At 35.0% G+C, this 18,270-nt stretch overlaps 1 protein-coding gene across 6 annotated transcripts in view; it reads right to left on the bottom strand.

The window, feature by feature from the left end:
- ZNF385B (zinc finger protein 385B) overlaps positions 1-18,270 on the bottom strand; it is a 151,101-nt gene that overhangs the window by 12,609 nt on the left and 120,222 nt on the right. For all 6 annotated transcript variants that reach the window (XM_069861051.1, XM_069861056.1, XM_069861053.1 and 3 more), the window contains one exon: positions 12,229-12,391. In XM_069861051.1, the coding sequence (XP_069717152.1) occupies positions 12,229-12,391 (163 nt within the window). The remainder of the gene's footprint in view (positions 1-12,228; positions 12,392-18,270) is intronic.

The following is an 18,270-nucleotide window of genomic DNA, read 5'->3' as shown; positions in this document are numbered from 1 at the left end:
GAACATTAAAGTACAGAGATCACAGACAAAGAACTTACAAGCCTGATTATTGGTAATTAAGGGTGATGTTTAGAAACCATGACAAAAAGCAGGAATGTTTTTTTAGCCATATTGTACTTGAAGGACTGCCTCCAAACAAACCCTAGGATCTACCCTGAGAGACAGGTCTGGGGCAGAGAAAGAGCACCCACAAGTCATCATATTGGAAACAATAGTTGCTGTACACATCTTTGCCCTGAAATAAGATATGGTGGGACAAGATCAATGGTCAAATTAACAGAAGGACAAGAAGAACCTCCTTCAATATATCAGCAGAAAAGCTACTACAGAGAAAGGCAGACAATAGCTCCAGTAAGAAAAAGCAAATTTCAAAACATTGTTCTTCACAGAAAGTCTAACCTTCTACTGGCTCACAATGCTATAAAGGAATAAAGCATGCAGTTACACAATTAATTATCTTTTCTATGAGGAAAAAGGTGAACAATGTGAGTAATATGTGCCACAATGCACTAGCAGGAAAGCAATTAAGTCAGTAGTGGTCACAACCTTCACAGCATTTGTAAGCATTCTGTCCTGCATTTCAGCATCACTTAAAAAAACAACAAAGAGCATTAGATTATTTCTTGACACTCATTATGACAGAGTTTGCTAACTTTGATAAGGAATTTCAAAATGGTTTTTATCTCCACATTTGCTGAATAATGAGACTCTAATGGCTGTCAGACAGAATACCTACTTTCTTACCAGTTGTGCAGTCTACTGAGAAATGAGGCTGAAAAACCCGTAGGGCTCTGTTCCAGAAAAATTCCACTGCAAACCTACATGCAAATCAGACAGCACAGTGTATCTATTAATCCTCTGATTATTTGTAGGTTTTGTAAAATTATTTTTGTTACACTGCAAGCCTGTCAGAAAAATGGCTAAGTTTCATGCAATGAAGCATTGTTAGATGAAATAAATCTGTTTGACATACGCTAAAGAAAACCAATTTTGTTTCTATACAAAGTTGAGAAACAAATGGAAGCTATAAATACAAAGCTTTTCATCTCAAACACAAATGTGCACTGAAATAAGCTACAATATATTTTCTCAAGATACTGAAGCTACATCAGGAATTGTCTGGATGGTTCTGCAATATCAAATGAACTCTGCAGTAAGGCAAGTTATTTGATTAACTGCATCATACTCTGCAACAGGCTGAGCTGAAGTATCTTTTTCATTTCCGAAGTATTGTTTGGCTATGGTACAACATTGATGTTGATACTTAATTTCTTAGGTATTTTATTTCTGATTTGGAACAAAAAAAGACTTCAGGGAATTTTCTTACAAAGGAACTTGTAACTTGGAACTTTTTCAGAATACAAAAATGTTTACAACTGATCAGACTAAAGATATAATGTTACAAAGATTTGATTTTGAAATTTTGGATGGGCTTAATTTTTATGAGAGCAGACTGAAGAAAATCAGAAAATAATCAGAATAGCACACAGTTCCGCAACTGTAAAATCTTGCCTGCAAAATCTGTTTTGGTACTTATTTATACACCTTCCTTCAACAGAGTATCTGCTGCTCCAGTTACTGGGGTGCCTGAGATGATCCCATTATATCACCTATTATTTTTAGTCAATTCCTTGCATAGCTGGGGATTCTTGGGATATCATTTTTGGTTGGTTGGCTAGTGGTTTAGATCTCTTCTACTACCAAGATCAAGAAAAACCTGGGTGAACTCATCAAGGTGTGTGGGGGGCGAGTGGGGCAGAAGAGAGATATTGCTGGCACATACATGAAAAGTATACATCAAAGTAACTGTGCAGAAGTTGCAAGATATTGACAAAGGGCATTCACATTTAAAAAACCTATTTAATATTTCAACACAAGGCAATTTCTCTGTGCAAAAGCAAATGGAACAAGAAGAAGGGTTCATTCTGTTTTGCTAGTCAACATGCAGGAGTGTACGTACTATGCCTGGAGCAAACAAACTAAATTCTAACACACACTTGAAGCAACTTGTGTTGTGTTTCCATCTCACCTGTTTGTCTTTAGTTTTGCTTTTTTTACAGAAAGCAGGTTATATCAGACTTCTATTTTCCTCATTTAAAAATAGATTAATGCAATTTTTGCCCCTCTTTTATAACATTTAGACTGACGAGGCTAAACAGGTAACTATGGTAAATGCAGTGCATTACTTTTGGAGAAAAACAGCCTCTCTACAAACACATATACAGAGCAGTTTCCTAATGTACATTGCCAATACCTAATTTCCCAGTGACACATCACATCCCTTGTATAGTAGGCTGGGAAAATTTTCACTAGAAGTTTGTTCATAAAATTCAGCAAAATCAGTAGCACTATGCTTCCAGCAGTTGAAAACAAGGTGAATCTAACCAGGGGACAGAATGACACACAGCCAGCAAAGCTGGATGCTAATTTAATGAGCATCCACAAACTCAGACTACCTAACAGCTTATTATTCCTCATTCCTGGTGCTCTATGTCTAGGCAAATTTACCTTAAATCTATCTTAACCTTTTGTGTTTTCTGACCTATGCCAGTATTGGCTAGAATGGAAAAATTTAAGAGTTGGAAAATGATAATACAGTTTGGGCAGAGTTTGAAATATAGTGTAAGTTCTGCTGTTACAAAATAAGACCCCCATCTAGGCAAAAGCAAATGTTGTTGCTGGTTAAACTTATCTTCTTCTGACATCAGAAATATCTTATTGTGTAAATATTTTATACTCCTATTAGAGACTGTCTGGAATGTAAAGTTTCCATAGCATTGCATTGTCTTTTTTAACATTTTAATAATATAAGAATGCTTAGAAAAATAACATTCATAAATTAAAACAAATATATTTCATTCTGCCCAGACATCCTACACTTCTACTTAAAAATGTCTTGGTTCATCACTTCAGATATAAAAATAACATTGCTTCCTCCCTCTATGAATCTGAAATATATTACTAGTAAAATATTTCACTTGCTGTTTGTGCAGAAAAAAATAAATCTTAAAATACTACCCACAGTTGCTAAAGTGCTTTGAAACCCAGTACAAAATTTATGGGTGTCTAAAAAAATGAATCAAAAGAACTAGCAGTTTGCATACAAATAAATTCCTGTGGGCCTACTACTTACTTAGTACTTGCCCAGGCAGAACTGCCCTTGAAGTCAACTATGAAACATGCATCTTCATTTCAGTTAAATAACACCTATAATTGGGCCTTTTTATTGATTTCTGTGGCAGGTTTGCTTGAGGACTGTGAGTATTTAGCCATGTCCTAAGATCTGACCAATAAGCTGCACTTCAAATATAAGTTGTCTAACAGACAACAAAATATTTTCACTCTCCTTGAAAACAATAAGGAATTAATATGTAACCTATTGATTGCACGTATAATTTTTAAGCAATAGGAAATGTATACTTTTCACACCAAGTCAATATCTGCAGTAGCTGTAGATTTAAGGCTGGAGGGATGATAAAGGAAGATTTCTCAAAAGATCCATTTAAATGCCTAATGTGCTAGCTATGGATATTTTTGATTTTGTTTCTGATTTAGGATCTCTGAACAATCCTGTATCAAAGCCATTTCACCAACTTCTCAGTCTCACAACTGCCTGCCATGCCCTAGCAACATTTTTCCTTATGTTCTAAATGTTGCTTGCATTTATGTTACAGAAAAAGAAGATAAGTATGGGTAAAGATAACATTTATCAAAAAAAAAAAAGGCCAAATCAAGCCACATTATTGAGTGTGTGAAAGTTCCTGCTAGACCAGCTTGTACTCTTGGAGTTCTTTTCCTTTACTTAAATAGCTGCTGAGAAATATAGAAAAAAAGCCAGCACCAGGTTTTTTTTTCAGAATAAGTACATGTTCTCTGGAAAAAAGGGTAACAAATAGAATATTTATCTCCTTTAGGGGTAAAACCAAAGCAACCTAAAGCAACACAATTGGGCCGGACCCATTCTTTTACATTTGGAGAATAAATTCACTCAGGCTGAGAGAAAAAGAGGAAATTTAACTCAAATTTTATAAACTCAACACAAACTTTAACTTTAGCACAACTGGACACAGACAAAACTCCATTCAACTAGCAGCTCTATAAGTAATCACTGGCATTGTTTCTTATTTGCTGATTAAGTGAGGAAACTAAATTTCTGTCATCAAAAGAATGGCTTTACTTCTTTAGGAATATATTTCTTTAGTGAGTTTATGAAATTATTAGGTATAGATAAAGCTACTTCTTCCTGGTTTGTTATTAGGTTGGTGCAAAAGCAATTGCCATTCTTGTCGTTGCAAACTGTGATGCTTATTTTGTATTAAACTTTTATTTAACTATATAGCATTGTAAAGTGCAAAATTCGTTCTACATACTCATGTTAATGGTTTGGTTTTCACTGTTTATTCTTTTTTATATTGCATTGTCAAACTAAAGATGGAGAAAAAAGCATATTTGAACGATTTTGTTGTATGAGTTCAAAGGAGGACGTGAAACATTTAAGCTGCTAGCAATACCAACAAAGCATGTGGCCAGGGGAATGCCAACAAATTTACAGCTTAATACTGGTTCCAAAAATTTTGTAATGGAAATGAGAAGAATTATATACATAAAGAGAGCATCCACTGATCTGAATTTCTTAGTAATCTAAAAATAAACTTAGAACTTGGGTCACAAATTATTATTTTCTTGGGCAAATAATACTGTCATTTATTATGATAATAATAACCATCTTAATGTGATACAAAGGGATAATTTAGTCCTCTCATTTGCAATTTTCATAAAATCTCATTATATAACCCTCAATTTTTAGGATACTTCTGTATCAACCTTCTTCCTAATAGAACATTACAAGGTAGATGAGTGAAATTGGTATCACAGTCTCAACGCTCTTTTTGCTGACTATTTCTTTTTAGTCCCACTTTCTCCCCTTCTCCATTTCCTTACCTGAAGACTCAAGAACTCTTGTAATAGTATGTTGTAAAGACAATGATCAGTAAAGAATATGACAAGTAACAGTTCTTGTAGTGCCACCTCTCTGGTATAATATCCTCTAGGGAAATATAAATACAGTCATTTGCTAGTAATTTTAGTTAGTTCTTATTCATCATATAATCATTCCATTACCATCAAACTATCAAAAAACATCTTTGGATATTCAAAAGGCACATAATTAGCAGAACAAACAAGAAAAATAGATGCCTGATTTCACAATATAAAAGAGTTGGTGAGGATTCAATGTATATGAATGGATTCTCTAAAGGACCACATACATCTAGCTAAAAAAAGACAGTAGCTGAGAGCACCCTTGGCTCTGCTCCCACTGTCCTGCAGCATTAGTAGAGTCATTCTTGCTTGGCCTAATGCCTATTTTTACCTCTCCAATGTAAGAAAATATTTGTGTAATTTTAAGGATGCTAATGAAAAAATATGCAATGAAATTCCAGTTTTTAGAAATGGAATATGTAGAAGCCATAGTGTACACAGTTTTAATAATACAGGACACATGAATGATGAAGCACAGAGCAGAGCACCCAAAGAGGCTTATTTCATCCTACAGTATATTTTTGATGCAGAGTTCCTGCTTAAATTGCCACAGGAGAAAAAACTTATTATTTCTTCAAAACAACATCCTGCTTGCATGTATTTCTGATTAATATAATAACTGGAGAAAGAAAAGATTGCCCTTTTTAAATCTGAACAGGAATTGCAATAGCTCATCAATGTAATTGTGGCAGCCACAGAGCCTATTTTTCAGTTAATAGCACCTACAATCAGTTTTTCAGTACCTGACATGTGCCAGTCAGCACATATTATAGACAGACTAAAGAAACATCTGAAGACTTCCAGGAGCTCCCAAGAGTTTATCAACACCAAAAGGCGACCAATGACTGCTTTTCAATTCAGGTTGTAAAACACATATGGAAAGATGAGGCTTGAATATCCACTTTTGAAAAGTACGTAGAGTAAGAGAGACTGGGGAGAAAATGTTTAAAGATCCAAACTATTGTAATGGTTTCCTGTTAACAGATTTTAATTTGCTAACTATCCCTTTGGCTAACCTTTCACACTAAGAGCATAAAGCAAACAGTAACTTCCTGAAACAGCTGCTGAAATAACCCACCGGAAAACACGCAAAAGCTGTTTACTACCAAATCAAATATAGGTGTTAAAAGTGCCACTGATATTGTGTTTTTCATATCAATACTGATAATATAATCCTGTAAATAAACATATGGTTCTTGCAACAGTGTATCTGTGAGGAATTTGTGAGGATTTATTAAATCTGGTTTATATTGTCAAGTATAAAAGCACTGTGGTCAAGCAGCAAATTCTACACCGTGCCCTCAGTTCTGTCCTGGGGATAGTTTCTACAGATGGCTAGTAATCTTCAGATGGCTGTGAAACACTGAATGACAACAGAACAAAACTTACCATCCTCAGGGGGGTTAATGAAAAAAATGTCCTTGAAATTACTCTCCTTGGTGTCTGAATCTGATTGAATTTATAACTTAATTGATCATAATGCCTTTACCTAACAGAAATATCCATGTGCTTAAAAGGCACTATCTGAATACACAAAACACAGGTGCACGTTTATTTCCTAGCATGTAACTTCAGCAGAATTCTTTACGTAAGCATAAATGTGAAGAACTGGTGAGGCTTATCAGCAGCTTTTGACAGAGGCTAGACATAAGGACAAGTATCTTTGAGGGGCGTAAGACAGAACTTCTAAACGTGGCTTATTGATGTTGAGGGACAGAAAGACAAACACACTCTTGTCATGTTCCTCTCCTACAGCTTCTCTATCTCCCTCCCCCATGCTCCAAATTCAGCTTTGTCACAACATATTTTGAGGTCTAGGTATAATTGGGTACATTACAAAGAACTAAAAGACTGAAAAATAAATGCCATAAAAACACCTTAAACTCTGAGGTCCTTATAATGATGTCTGTTTGACAGATAATCTAGAGTTCTCCAGAACAGATATACCACAGTTCAGCTGCGGAGGCTAAGTGTCTCTATCTCCTAGCTATTTCACAAGGATTATCTAAAAGAAGTTTATTGGAGCTACATAAACAAGCCATTCCTTTAAAATGAGTGGAAAACAAGGTGATAAATGGAAGTAGATGTTAAGGTGAAAAGGGATTTTGTTAAGAGAACTGGTGTAATTTTTAGGATTACTCCAAATATGGATGTGCATGTGGACTCAAGGCATTGGCAGGAAGATTTTTAAAATAAATAATGAGAGTAACATGACTAAGGGAGTGTCCTGATGGGGGACCTATGAAATATGAGCTAAGCCCTTCCTTGGGACACTACAGCTCATCGATAGTAAAAGAATAAACAGCACTGGTAATTGGGACACCAGAGAAATGCAACCCATGATAATCTTCCTGAGTAAATGTGATCCAATGTGTTGCACACTAGTTTGAGAATAAAATGAAAAAGGACTCTGTTTTGTTGTCAAAGCACCCACAGAAAGCTCATAATGAACAAAAATAATTACCATACGTCTATATGTCATCATGTGACATTCATTAGGTCCATATGCCTAGGTTGTTTTCAAAATGTGAGCTAGCCCATTCAGTGTCAGACAGTACCACACTCCAGCATGGTGATGTTCCTCAGAACAGCCTAAAGCTGGTTTTAGTTATACAGCATAATGACTAGGATAACTCTAACAGGGCTCACTTAGCATGGAGAAGCTGGCAAACAACTTTCCAGTTTCATCCCTTTCCTGCGTCCTTTCCTATACAGCCGATCAGCATAGGACTGCTCAAATATCATTGTCATGAACCTGTGAACTGCTTGTTAAGCTGCCCTGGCTACAGAGCAAAGCAGTAGTAAGAGGGATCAGGATTTGAAACAGGTTCCAGAATTTGGCCTATTTAGGTGTATAATGTTGCCCACCCTTGTACCAGCTGAGCAAAAAGGAGCTTTCACAGAACATCCGAAGGATTTACCTGTATGTACTAAGTCTCAAGTAGAGCCATCTGCTCTTATCTGAACAAGGACTGAATTTCAAATGCCCATGCCTATGATTTCACAAACAGCTCTCACTGACACAAGGGAAGTGGAGCATACACTAGATGGATCAAAGACAGAAAAAAAAAATGACCTTACTTTTATAACCTGAAATCTGGTTTTAACTATTCTGAGTAGTTTAAAACAGTTGCATTTACTTCCTCATTTTTATATCAAAGCAAAATGCAAAAAAAAACGTGATGCCGCATCATTTGTCTGCTTCATTTTGAACTATTTATTTTGATTTGGAAGCATGATCAAAGAATTCCCCTGTGCTTGCTAAGTAACCAGTGACATTGCAATCCAGTTACTATCACATTCATTCCTAAAGGACTCATCACAGCAAGCATCTAGACTATGCCAAACTGGGATCACAGACACCATCTTCTATTGCATTCTGAGAACTATATTTAATACACACTCTAAATATTCTAAACTGTGTTATGTACTTGTTGCTACCCCTGACCTTTTCTAAAGTAATGCCATATATATTCCTATATGTAGCCATCCTGAAAATCCTGGGCTTTCAGAGGGAGGAAAGTGAATCTTTGCCCCACATGAAAGAGCAGCTCTCAGTGCTGTTAACATTGCTGTTCTGTAACCATGTCTCAAAGTCGCTATAAAAAAAAGCTTGCAGTGTCACATCAGTGATTTTCTAGTTTATTAAACTGTTCTATAGTTGTTAGCAGAATTTTCCTGGGTGGTTAGAGAAACTGTGTGGGAGACAGGTTATGAAAGAGTCTCCTACGGACACCTCCAATCTGCAAATATACATTAGGACAAGCAGCCATGATCCCATAAGAAGTGCAGGAATAAGAATCTTGTCAGACATCATCTGTGGCATTTTATTCCTGTCTGCAGAAATAGTGAACGTGATAGGATGGTGGCAAGTACCAATAAACAAGTATTTTCTAAATGGTAAGTAGTTGTGTGCTTAAAAATTAGATCGCATAGCAGTCTAATCACGTTAGGATGCAAAACTTCTGCAATCTAATCCATCAATATCCATTTACCTGAGGTTGCAGCCAACTCAGCATTACGGTACTATGGTTTTATCATTATATTTGCTGGTGATCAATTTACAAAAGTAGTTTCCGAGTCATAATGTATTATTCACATCAGCAGGGAAGAAAACTCTCTCAAAACCTGGGCATCATCATACTCAGACTGAGTTCCAGAGTCACTCCTTTCCATTCCGCTGAGGCCACTTTTATCTGCAGGAGTCCATGCTATTCTGGAAACTTTCCAAAAGACCTTAAACATTAATTTAACTTCTGTAGCTCTGCCAGCAGCCTCACTTTTTAAGTTGAAAGGAACAGTGGTAAAGAGATAACTACCTCAGAAGTTTTGAAAAATAAGGACTGGATGATTTGGGGTTTTTCATTTGATAGATTCATCACATAAGCTGAACTAACTGAAATTATATTTCTGTTACTACCACCATAGTGACTTCTGACAAATAAGTGGTTTGGATCTCATGCTATGTCTGACACACAGAAGATATGAATCTGTAGAAAAATTAACTTGATATTTTAGCTACTAGATAGCAACTGTTTAGTCTGTTGAGCTCCAGATCTTTCATCATTATGTCACTCAAAATGACAGCGCACCAAAAAGGCTGATAGTCATGCCTGTTGAGTCCTTTTATTTATTAGCAGACCTACATAAGAGAATAATAAATTCCATTTATCATTTTAATTTAATACTACTTACTCATTCTGCACTAATACCAGTGGAAGTACAGGGGATAAAAAAGGAACAAGAAAGTTAAAACTGTCTTCTCTGTCTAGCTTCTCATTCTTCTCTTCCATACTCAAGAAAAGGACCCCAGAAATGACTTATTTGATAAACATTTCTCAGGAACTTAACAGTTCTCCGAAGCACAATAGTTTACAAAAGCTCCACAAGTGGTGGAATTTAATTTCCTTCCTTGACTCTATTTAGCCCCTACCTTATGTTTTCTAAAGCAATTTTTTCAGACCTACATACTCCCAAATTCCCCACTCTGAAGACAAACATAGTGCTTGACCAGTCAGCAGGCCAAGCAAACCAGAGATCACACAGCAGCATCTCTCAGGACAGACCATAAAAATTAGAATTTCTCTTCTATCCAGGTGCCAACTTTCATCAAACTTATAGGCGCTTCATTAAGAACTCATCATCTCATGAATTTCTTTCAAAATATGCAGTCAAAGTTATGAAGACAGAGCCAGAGAATAAGAGAGATAAGGATAGATGATGTGACTGTAAGTCTCATTCCCTTGGGAAACAATGATAAAAAATCAACACCACAAATACACACTCTGGAACTTCTGATATTAAAAATCTTTTAAAGAAAAATAAAGCATACAGTTAATATATAGTAATAATCCATATCTCAGAGAACTAAAGCTGTGTGAAAATATTCAGAAAAAATTGTATCAGTTCACCTGCTCTTCGGCAATCCCTGCACCCCATCACCAATTCCCAGAAGCAACATAGTGATTGCTTTAGCTGCCATAAGCATTATGTTAAATAGCTGAACACATATTAAAGAACAGATGAACGATACACTCCGTAAGGGAAAGTGTAGCTGAACAAAAATATAGTCTGGTTTTAAGTCTACCACCCGGTAAAAACTCCAGTCTCCAAGTTGTTCCCCACCTCTGTGAGATCAGCATTCCTTGCATTATGCAGAATTTGCCACTCCAGATTCAGGTTTTTGTCTTCCCAAACATCCCATCTGTAATCTCTTATAAAGCAGTAGCATGCCCTGAGAAGCCTCCCCTTCACAGAGAACCCCACTCTTCTCCTCACAGAAAGAAAGCATTTACCTAAAATTGCCACCGAGGTTTATTTTTAATGTAGAAACACTTAAAGTGGTATAATCCAACAGACAGAGATAGGTAATCCCTCTAATACATATGAAGCAATTAGTAACATAAAACCACACATTGTCAAAACAGGGTAACATAAAAATATCAAGAGCAGGTTTCCCTTGTCAATGGTTAGACTATTTTATCAAAAACAATGCAGAGGTGTGAATTGTTTTAGGTACATTGCAGAGAAAAGAAGAAAATTAAGTCAGGGACAGATCTCATAGTCTGTGAAAGAAAACATAAGACAGATTCAGACTTATGGAGAGGTAACGGGGTTTGTTAAAGATGCTTAAACTTCTCTTACTTGGCCTTTAGCCTCTAGCATAGCCAGGGGCGGGCATTATACAACACTACAGAATGCATTCTTAACATGTTAAGTCCTCTAAAGTTTTAACTGATATCTTACTTAAGCTGTTGTCTGAGTTCTTCCAGCATACACCTGAAGCAGTAAGCTATTTTGTGGTCCACTGTCATTGCTAAGGACCCAGACAAAGCCTCTTTTCACGCTGCTCTTTAGAGATCAGGATGAGAAATAGCCACTGATACGAAATATTATTTTTTGGTGTGTATGTCAGAAAAATGTCTGTGTCATTCACCTTATGGCATCCGAGTCAAGCTCAGCTCTGGGGAAGAAGATAATAAATGGCTACCAAGGCAGAAGCAAATTCATCAGGAGCAGTCTCTTATACAACAGTTGAGTAACCCACAATTCTTGCTCTCGCCTAGATACCAAGTACAGTATTTCAGACCATCAGCGAGTTCAGGAAGTTCTCCTATTTCATTCAGTAACACAACACTGACAGAGCAGAGAATCAAGCAACTCTACTGCAATTAGTGCTACTGATCTTCCTCAAATTACTAATACAGAAAAAAAATAAAAAAAGTGATGTTTAAGCACTAATGATCTGTGGAAGTCACAAGTAACCAGGTCATGAGGCTTCACTACATTTCTGTAGGCGTGTTTTCCTGTCTGAGCAATATTATCCTATTTAGAAAATATAAATTTCTTACAAAGATTTCTTGTGCTTCAGCTACATACACACATCTCAGGTTTGCATCTCCACTCACAACCATCCATTATTATTGCTGTAAGAACATCCATACTGTACAAAAGTAAATTTCAAAAGTTTAAAAAAAATAGACTTTAGAATTCAGGGGCACCAGATGTTTCACAGATGTGAAAAAGCACTTTGATAATAACAAAACCAATCAGTTCTGTACAAGAAAGCACAGTAAATAGTTCAGAAAAGACAAGTCATGGATCACTGTCATGCAGCCACATTCTCTAATATGAACACCAAAAAAAGGAGAAAACAAAGAATGTAGAGAACAAAAAGTTTTCATTGACCTGATTTGTCAGAGATGTTGGCTGTGACTGGCGTGGTGGAGCAGCTTGTGCTAGCCTTTGCGCTGTCCTTGGAAGAACCAACTTTGGGTTTGTTTTTCGTTGCCTCTAGTGCTTTGACCTTCTTGGCATGTTTACTTCCTTTGTAGTGGGCCTCGGCCTGGCTCTACAAAGGAGAACAAATCAGGCACACTTTTTTCTGTACTTCTATATAACACAACACATGACAAGGCAGAAAAGTGACACTTTCAATAGCAGGCACCATAATATTTCACCTAGAAAATTTTAGTAGCTTTATACTAACACTTTTCTTAGATGTAAATTCTTATATATTCAAACAAGAAGATTTTAATGAAATGTACGTGTTTCCAATAACTCAGGAAAAGAGGCTTTGAGAATACATAGAACTGTAATTCCTAATGTAATTTTTTGCTTCTGTGTTGCTTAAAGATTTGAAGCAGTATACAAATGTAAACACATTCAGCTGAGAAGGATGTTACTCAATTTTCATGTACTATTCTCTATTCTTTATTGCTTGTAGTTAGAAAGATGCACTGTGCTGTAACTTGATTAAAAAATCCCTTTTTCCTTCAGTTTGATCTGATATAAGAGCCATATAGTATTTTCATCACTACAATAATAGCAACTGAAACAGGCATTAACAACATTATTACTTCAGTATCAGATCAAGCAAAGAGGGTTAAAATGAAGAAATGTCACACCTGTAAACTTCAGTAGACCCAAGTGAAATACAGAAAACTAAATACTTATCAGTTTCAATTGTTTTATAGACTGTCTTGGATAAGTAATAAACAGTTTTATAAACTGTCTTCCAAAGCCTAAGAAAACTGTACTCTGAAGGACAGGAAGGAGAGGAACTTACATTTATTACCCTTTGTCATTTGTTTGCTGGATAAAGTGCTTTATATATAATGTACTTTCTTGTTCTGCCCAAACAGAACAGTAGAAATACATACTGAGATGAAATGTTCACTTTGCCTTTGTCTTAAAACTATCTTCAGAGACAAGGTCAGTGTTTTTGACGTTGCACAACTAAAACGAGGCATATGAATAAATGCCCATTTTGTCAGTGATTTAGAGTCCCCATTATTGTTCTTAACTCTACATAACCAGTTGCTTTAACAAATGAGGCCACTTTGTTAGGTGCAATACCAAGGAACTATACTCTTAATAAAAATTCCAAAGCCTGGAAATTTCAGCTAATAAATTTAAACACTTTTCTTGACTTCTTAAGAAATTAATTTACCAAAAATGAGTAAGAATACATAACTTCATATAAAACACAGTATTTTCATAACATTATACTGTTCAGCAATAGCTTTGCATAATTAGTATTTCCAAACATAATATTAAAAAATTATTTCAGATATACTACTAGGTGCCTCTATTGAAAGCTGCATATTAACTAAAAAAGTTAATAATGTAGCTTATTTCAAAGTAAAACAGTCAGAGAAAGCATGCTTTGTGTAACCAGGTGACAACACCTTGGCACCTGGCATATAAAAACATCAGTGCAAGAAAACTTTTACTACGTTCATGCAAAACCACCTTCTTTCTCTTTCATTATCAGGACTATTTTATTTAGTTCTCTATGTTAAATGAAGTGAGGCATGAAACAAGTCACATGCTTTTTATAAAAAGCTACTACAATATCTAAGATGTTTGAACTCCATAAAGACTGGTGCCATAACGAGAAAAACTGTTTTAAGAGTAGCAGAAATAAGCATTACAATACAGTCAGCTTGGGACAGCATGGAATAACAGTTCTATTGTATTGTAGAATGTAAGTGAAGAGTAGAAACAGCTGGACCAGACAAGAGAATAGATAGGGTGTTGGAGTCCTCACAAAAATTATATACACTGTAAAAACTGATGGAGAACTGCCATTCAGATAGAGGAGTGAAGTTCATACACGCTGGAGCTTCTTAAGTGATTATACACCCTGTGAAACACAGTGCTTTCCACCGTGAAGGATAGTGCATGTGACATCTTTTATATGAGATTTCAGCAAGGACGCATTCAGTAAGAAAGGCTTCTACGTAAGTTTTACTTTGGATTCCTTTGAAATTTAAAAAAAAAAACTTTATTAAAGAAACAATAAAGAGTCTACTCATCAATTGCTATTGAAATATTTTTTATTTTAATATCTTTGAAATATTAACACGTGTACAAACATAGTTTAAGGATTAACTAAAGAGCTATTCCACTACTACATGCACTACTTAAAGGGACACTTGTCAACTTTTGGGTTGGACTTATGTTCTCAATGTGGGTAAAGGAGCACATATCTGTTTGCACCCCGTTATGCTGATGGGCCTTGTGCAGGCATAGGAATCTCACTCTGTCTCTCTCCACCCTTTTCCATTTCCCTTAAACTTTGCTGTTGTTACACGGTAACACTAGAAGGTATGTTTACTACCAACAAAATTAAATAAACTATTCATACATTGCAGTGTACAAAAAGTGAAGCTAAAAATTGAGGTGTATATATATACACTTTCCATTCCCATACTTATAACTTTAAATAACAGCAATTACAAGATTTTCCACTCAAGCATTCTCAAGTTTATGATCTCCCTTTAAATATTTGATCTCTGCTCTGCACACATATGTGCTGTTGATAGGATCATATGCTGCCTGAGGCCAAAGCTATAACATAAGAGACAGAAGTGCACTTAATAGAAAGACTTAGCAAGTCAATTAAATAATAATAAACTTTTTTGCTAATATTTGCAATAATAATGCCTGCAGTATCAGTAGTAACCTACTACAGTCCTTGATTCCCTTCATTCAATCCTCATATAGTGTACATGAGACCTGCTGAGAACAAACAAGTCCAGGCAGAATTAAAATTAAGATTTCCATAAACACAAGCAAAACCTCATGGAAACAGTGAATGGACTTACTTTTGATCTGAGTTTTGTAAATATTACTACCTTTTTATTATCAAATTCATAGTTGTACATTATAAATCCAAGAGGTATTGCTACAACCATATAAGTAGGGCTTCTGAAAACATCAGCCACTTCCAAAACTGTTTGAAGAGTTCCTTGGCGAAAAAAAAGTGTCAAGCTTTGATTTTAAAGTAGCTAGGGATGGAAAATCTGCCTTTGGTAAGAGCTTCACTTTGTCAGTTAAGCACATACCATTTGTTACTACACTGCATTTGTCTAGTTTCAACATTCAGTAGCTGGATTTTGTTAAACTTTTGGTTTTCAGGCTCCTTCAAATCACCTATTCTGTGAGCAGAAACGCAAATATTCTATTCAAACACGAAGTTAGAGGAACATTCTTTGAGGCACCGAAGCAATGTTTCCCAGCCACATAAGCACTGTTACCTAACTCCTTCCATGCACCTGAAGTTCAGAGTTTGCTTATTATCCACTGTGGGATAAATACTTCGATATGGTTGCCTTTTGGTAACTGAAATGCAATATCAACACTGAATCATGCTCTGTGTTACCAAAAGCATTGGAATTTTCTGTAGTCACAGTAAACAAAAGAAAAAAGGATGGCTGTAGGAATCCGAGATCGGAATGCAAGTTCTGATTATTACTACAAACAATTATTCTGATTATTAATGTCCTGATCATTACTAACCCTTGTTTTATAAATTATTTGCACAAGTACCACATTAAAGGCAAACATTTTTGCTCCAAGTCCAATTTAAAACTTGTTTCTGACAAATACAGTAATACAGTTCAGGTTATGAGCTTTATAACTTACACTACTGAAATACTAAACATATCTTTGAAATAAGCCATGACATATAAATTTTTCATTTTTATTTAAGACAAGAAGCTGAACATATACTTTCATTTGCTCTGGCAATCCAAAGGAAGTTCTACACATGCAAGGTTTAATAGTGACAACTTTAAAAGAAGGACAATTTACCATTACATTGTAAAAAGGAATCCCTCTACTTATTAGAAAAATAGAAAGTCAGGTACTAGCTAGTAAGATTTAATGAAAATTAAAAGCTTTATGCAGAGATGTGACATTAAACAAGAGAATGCAAAAAATGCCTTTGTACTGACAGGCCACATTCCACAGAAGTGTTTATGCATTTGCCTGGCATTATTTTTTTATCAACAGGATGCATATTTTAAGACACTAAACATATGTCTAAATCTTTAGAAAAGCATGGCTTAATGAAAAGCTTTATTTTGAATTCAGTTGGAAATAGTTAAGAATAACATTGACAGACAAATAAATATGCAATTTTCTCCTACTGTTTTTCAAATTTCTACACCTTAAAATGGTGAGAAGACATCCATCTTCTCTTAGAGCAATCTAGATTTTTAGTTCCATTCACAGTCTCTAAGTAGTTATTAAAAAAAACCCAACCAGTTAAACCTTACGATTTTTTTGATTAAGAAAGTCTCCTCTGCTATAAGGATTAATGACTTGGTTGTAAGAAAGGGCAAAAATATATTTCATTGAGACACGTAAAAGGTCCAAATGTTACATCTTACTTAAAAGTTAATTGCTACTTTCAACTCCAAATTATTAAGTTTGAAATCTAAGCATCGGGATGTTCAACTTTAAGACTACATACAATTTGTTAGCCTTATATACTAGAATGCATCTAATAAAACATGAACAATGCAACCTTCATCTTCTACATGTAAACATGCTTTCTAAAATAAATGTGAATACTATTAGCACATTATAGTGCTTAAAATAGCCTCAGCAGCTTTACATTGCATAAACTTACATGAGTGTGCATGTATAGAAATGTATATAGAGAAAGACGTAGGTAACCATGGAATATACAGATCATACAGATTCATTGATAGTGGTATTACCTTTAAGAAACCTTTGCAATTCAGATAAGACTGCAGTAGAGAGATACAGAAAATTATCCCCATCAGGAGCAATGACTGACGGTGTATTTGTAATCAGCAGTATTCATTTTGACAGTTCACAAGTGACTGAGTTTTAGAATCTCTTTGGTGTGTGAATGACTAATTAACTGAATTTATTACTACATAAAGAGATGAGATATTAACCCACTAGATCCCTTAAACAACAACCTGATGCAAGGTTTGACTAAGTCTAATGGTTCAGTATGTATGTGTGTGAGATCAAGATTTTCTTTTCAGTTTTTTTAGCCTTAAAATAGTAAGAGGAGTACCAAATGTTTGATCACACAGTTTACCTGTTAGAATCTTATTGTAAAAGTGTGCATATTTATGTGATGAACTAAGAACAATTTCAATAGACTCATAGCTTTAATAAAAACTATATGAAGCGATAAATTAGGAAGTGGCGTTGAAAAATTCAGTTTTATCTCATTTGATATTAATAATAGATGTAATTGAATAAATCTGCAAAAGTGAAGAGTTCATACATTTATTACACCAAAGCTATGCATTCATTATTTTTTCCACTCTGTTCTCATTGGATTTCTAAAACCTAATTGCTCCAAATAGTAAGGTAGATTACTATTGAAAAGGTCATAGAAAATTTAAAAAGCCGTGAAGATTAGCCAAGTCATAAGACATGTTTTAAATAATGTTTTAAATAATCTAATGTTTTAAATATCTAAGCAAACTTAGTTAAAAGCTTTGTTAAATAGCTGCTATTTGAATAAAATTTTCAGCATGTTATAACTCTGTACTCTATAATCGTGCAATATTTCTGTCATGTTGGGTCTAACAGCTTTCATCATTCTTTCAGTTCTGTCTATAAAACAGTAAACTACCTTCACAAATTCCCAAGATTTATGCTTTTAATTACCTCCTATCTGCTTCACTACCCTCCAAACTCAAGGAATCAATATAAAGAGTCTTATTTATAGGGAAAATGTAAAACATTTGACAAAAGATGATGACAGTTGTGTAGATTTTTGTTTGATACTATTGATTATTCTGTATATTATCTTTTTGACAGCATGAGTGATTCATTCAATTTTGCAAAGTTAACATTTGGCAATACTTGGCTAAACTTCTAAAATTTGTCTTCTGGCATTTTAAAAAGGAGATAACTATCATCACATCATTTTTATTAACTATAAGTGCA

The sequence above is a fragment of the Phaenicophaeus curvirostris genome, chromosome 7, assembly GCF_032191515.1.
Source record: "Phaenicophaeus curvirostris isolate KB17595 chromosome 7, BPBGC_Pcur_1.0, whole genome shotgun sequence".
Taxonomy (NCBI): domain Eukaryota; kingdom Metazoa; phylum Chordata; class Aves; order Cuculiformes; family Cuculidae; genus Phaenicophaeus; species Phaenicophaeus curvirostris.
The sequence above is the reverse complement of the archived record's forward strand: the minus strand, read 5'-3'. Positions and strand labels throughout refer to the sequence as shown.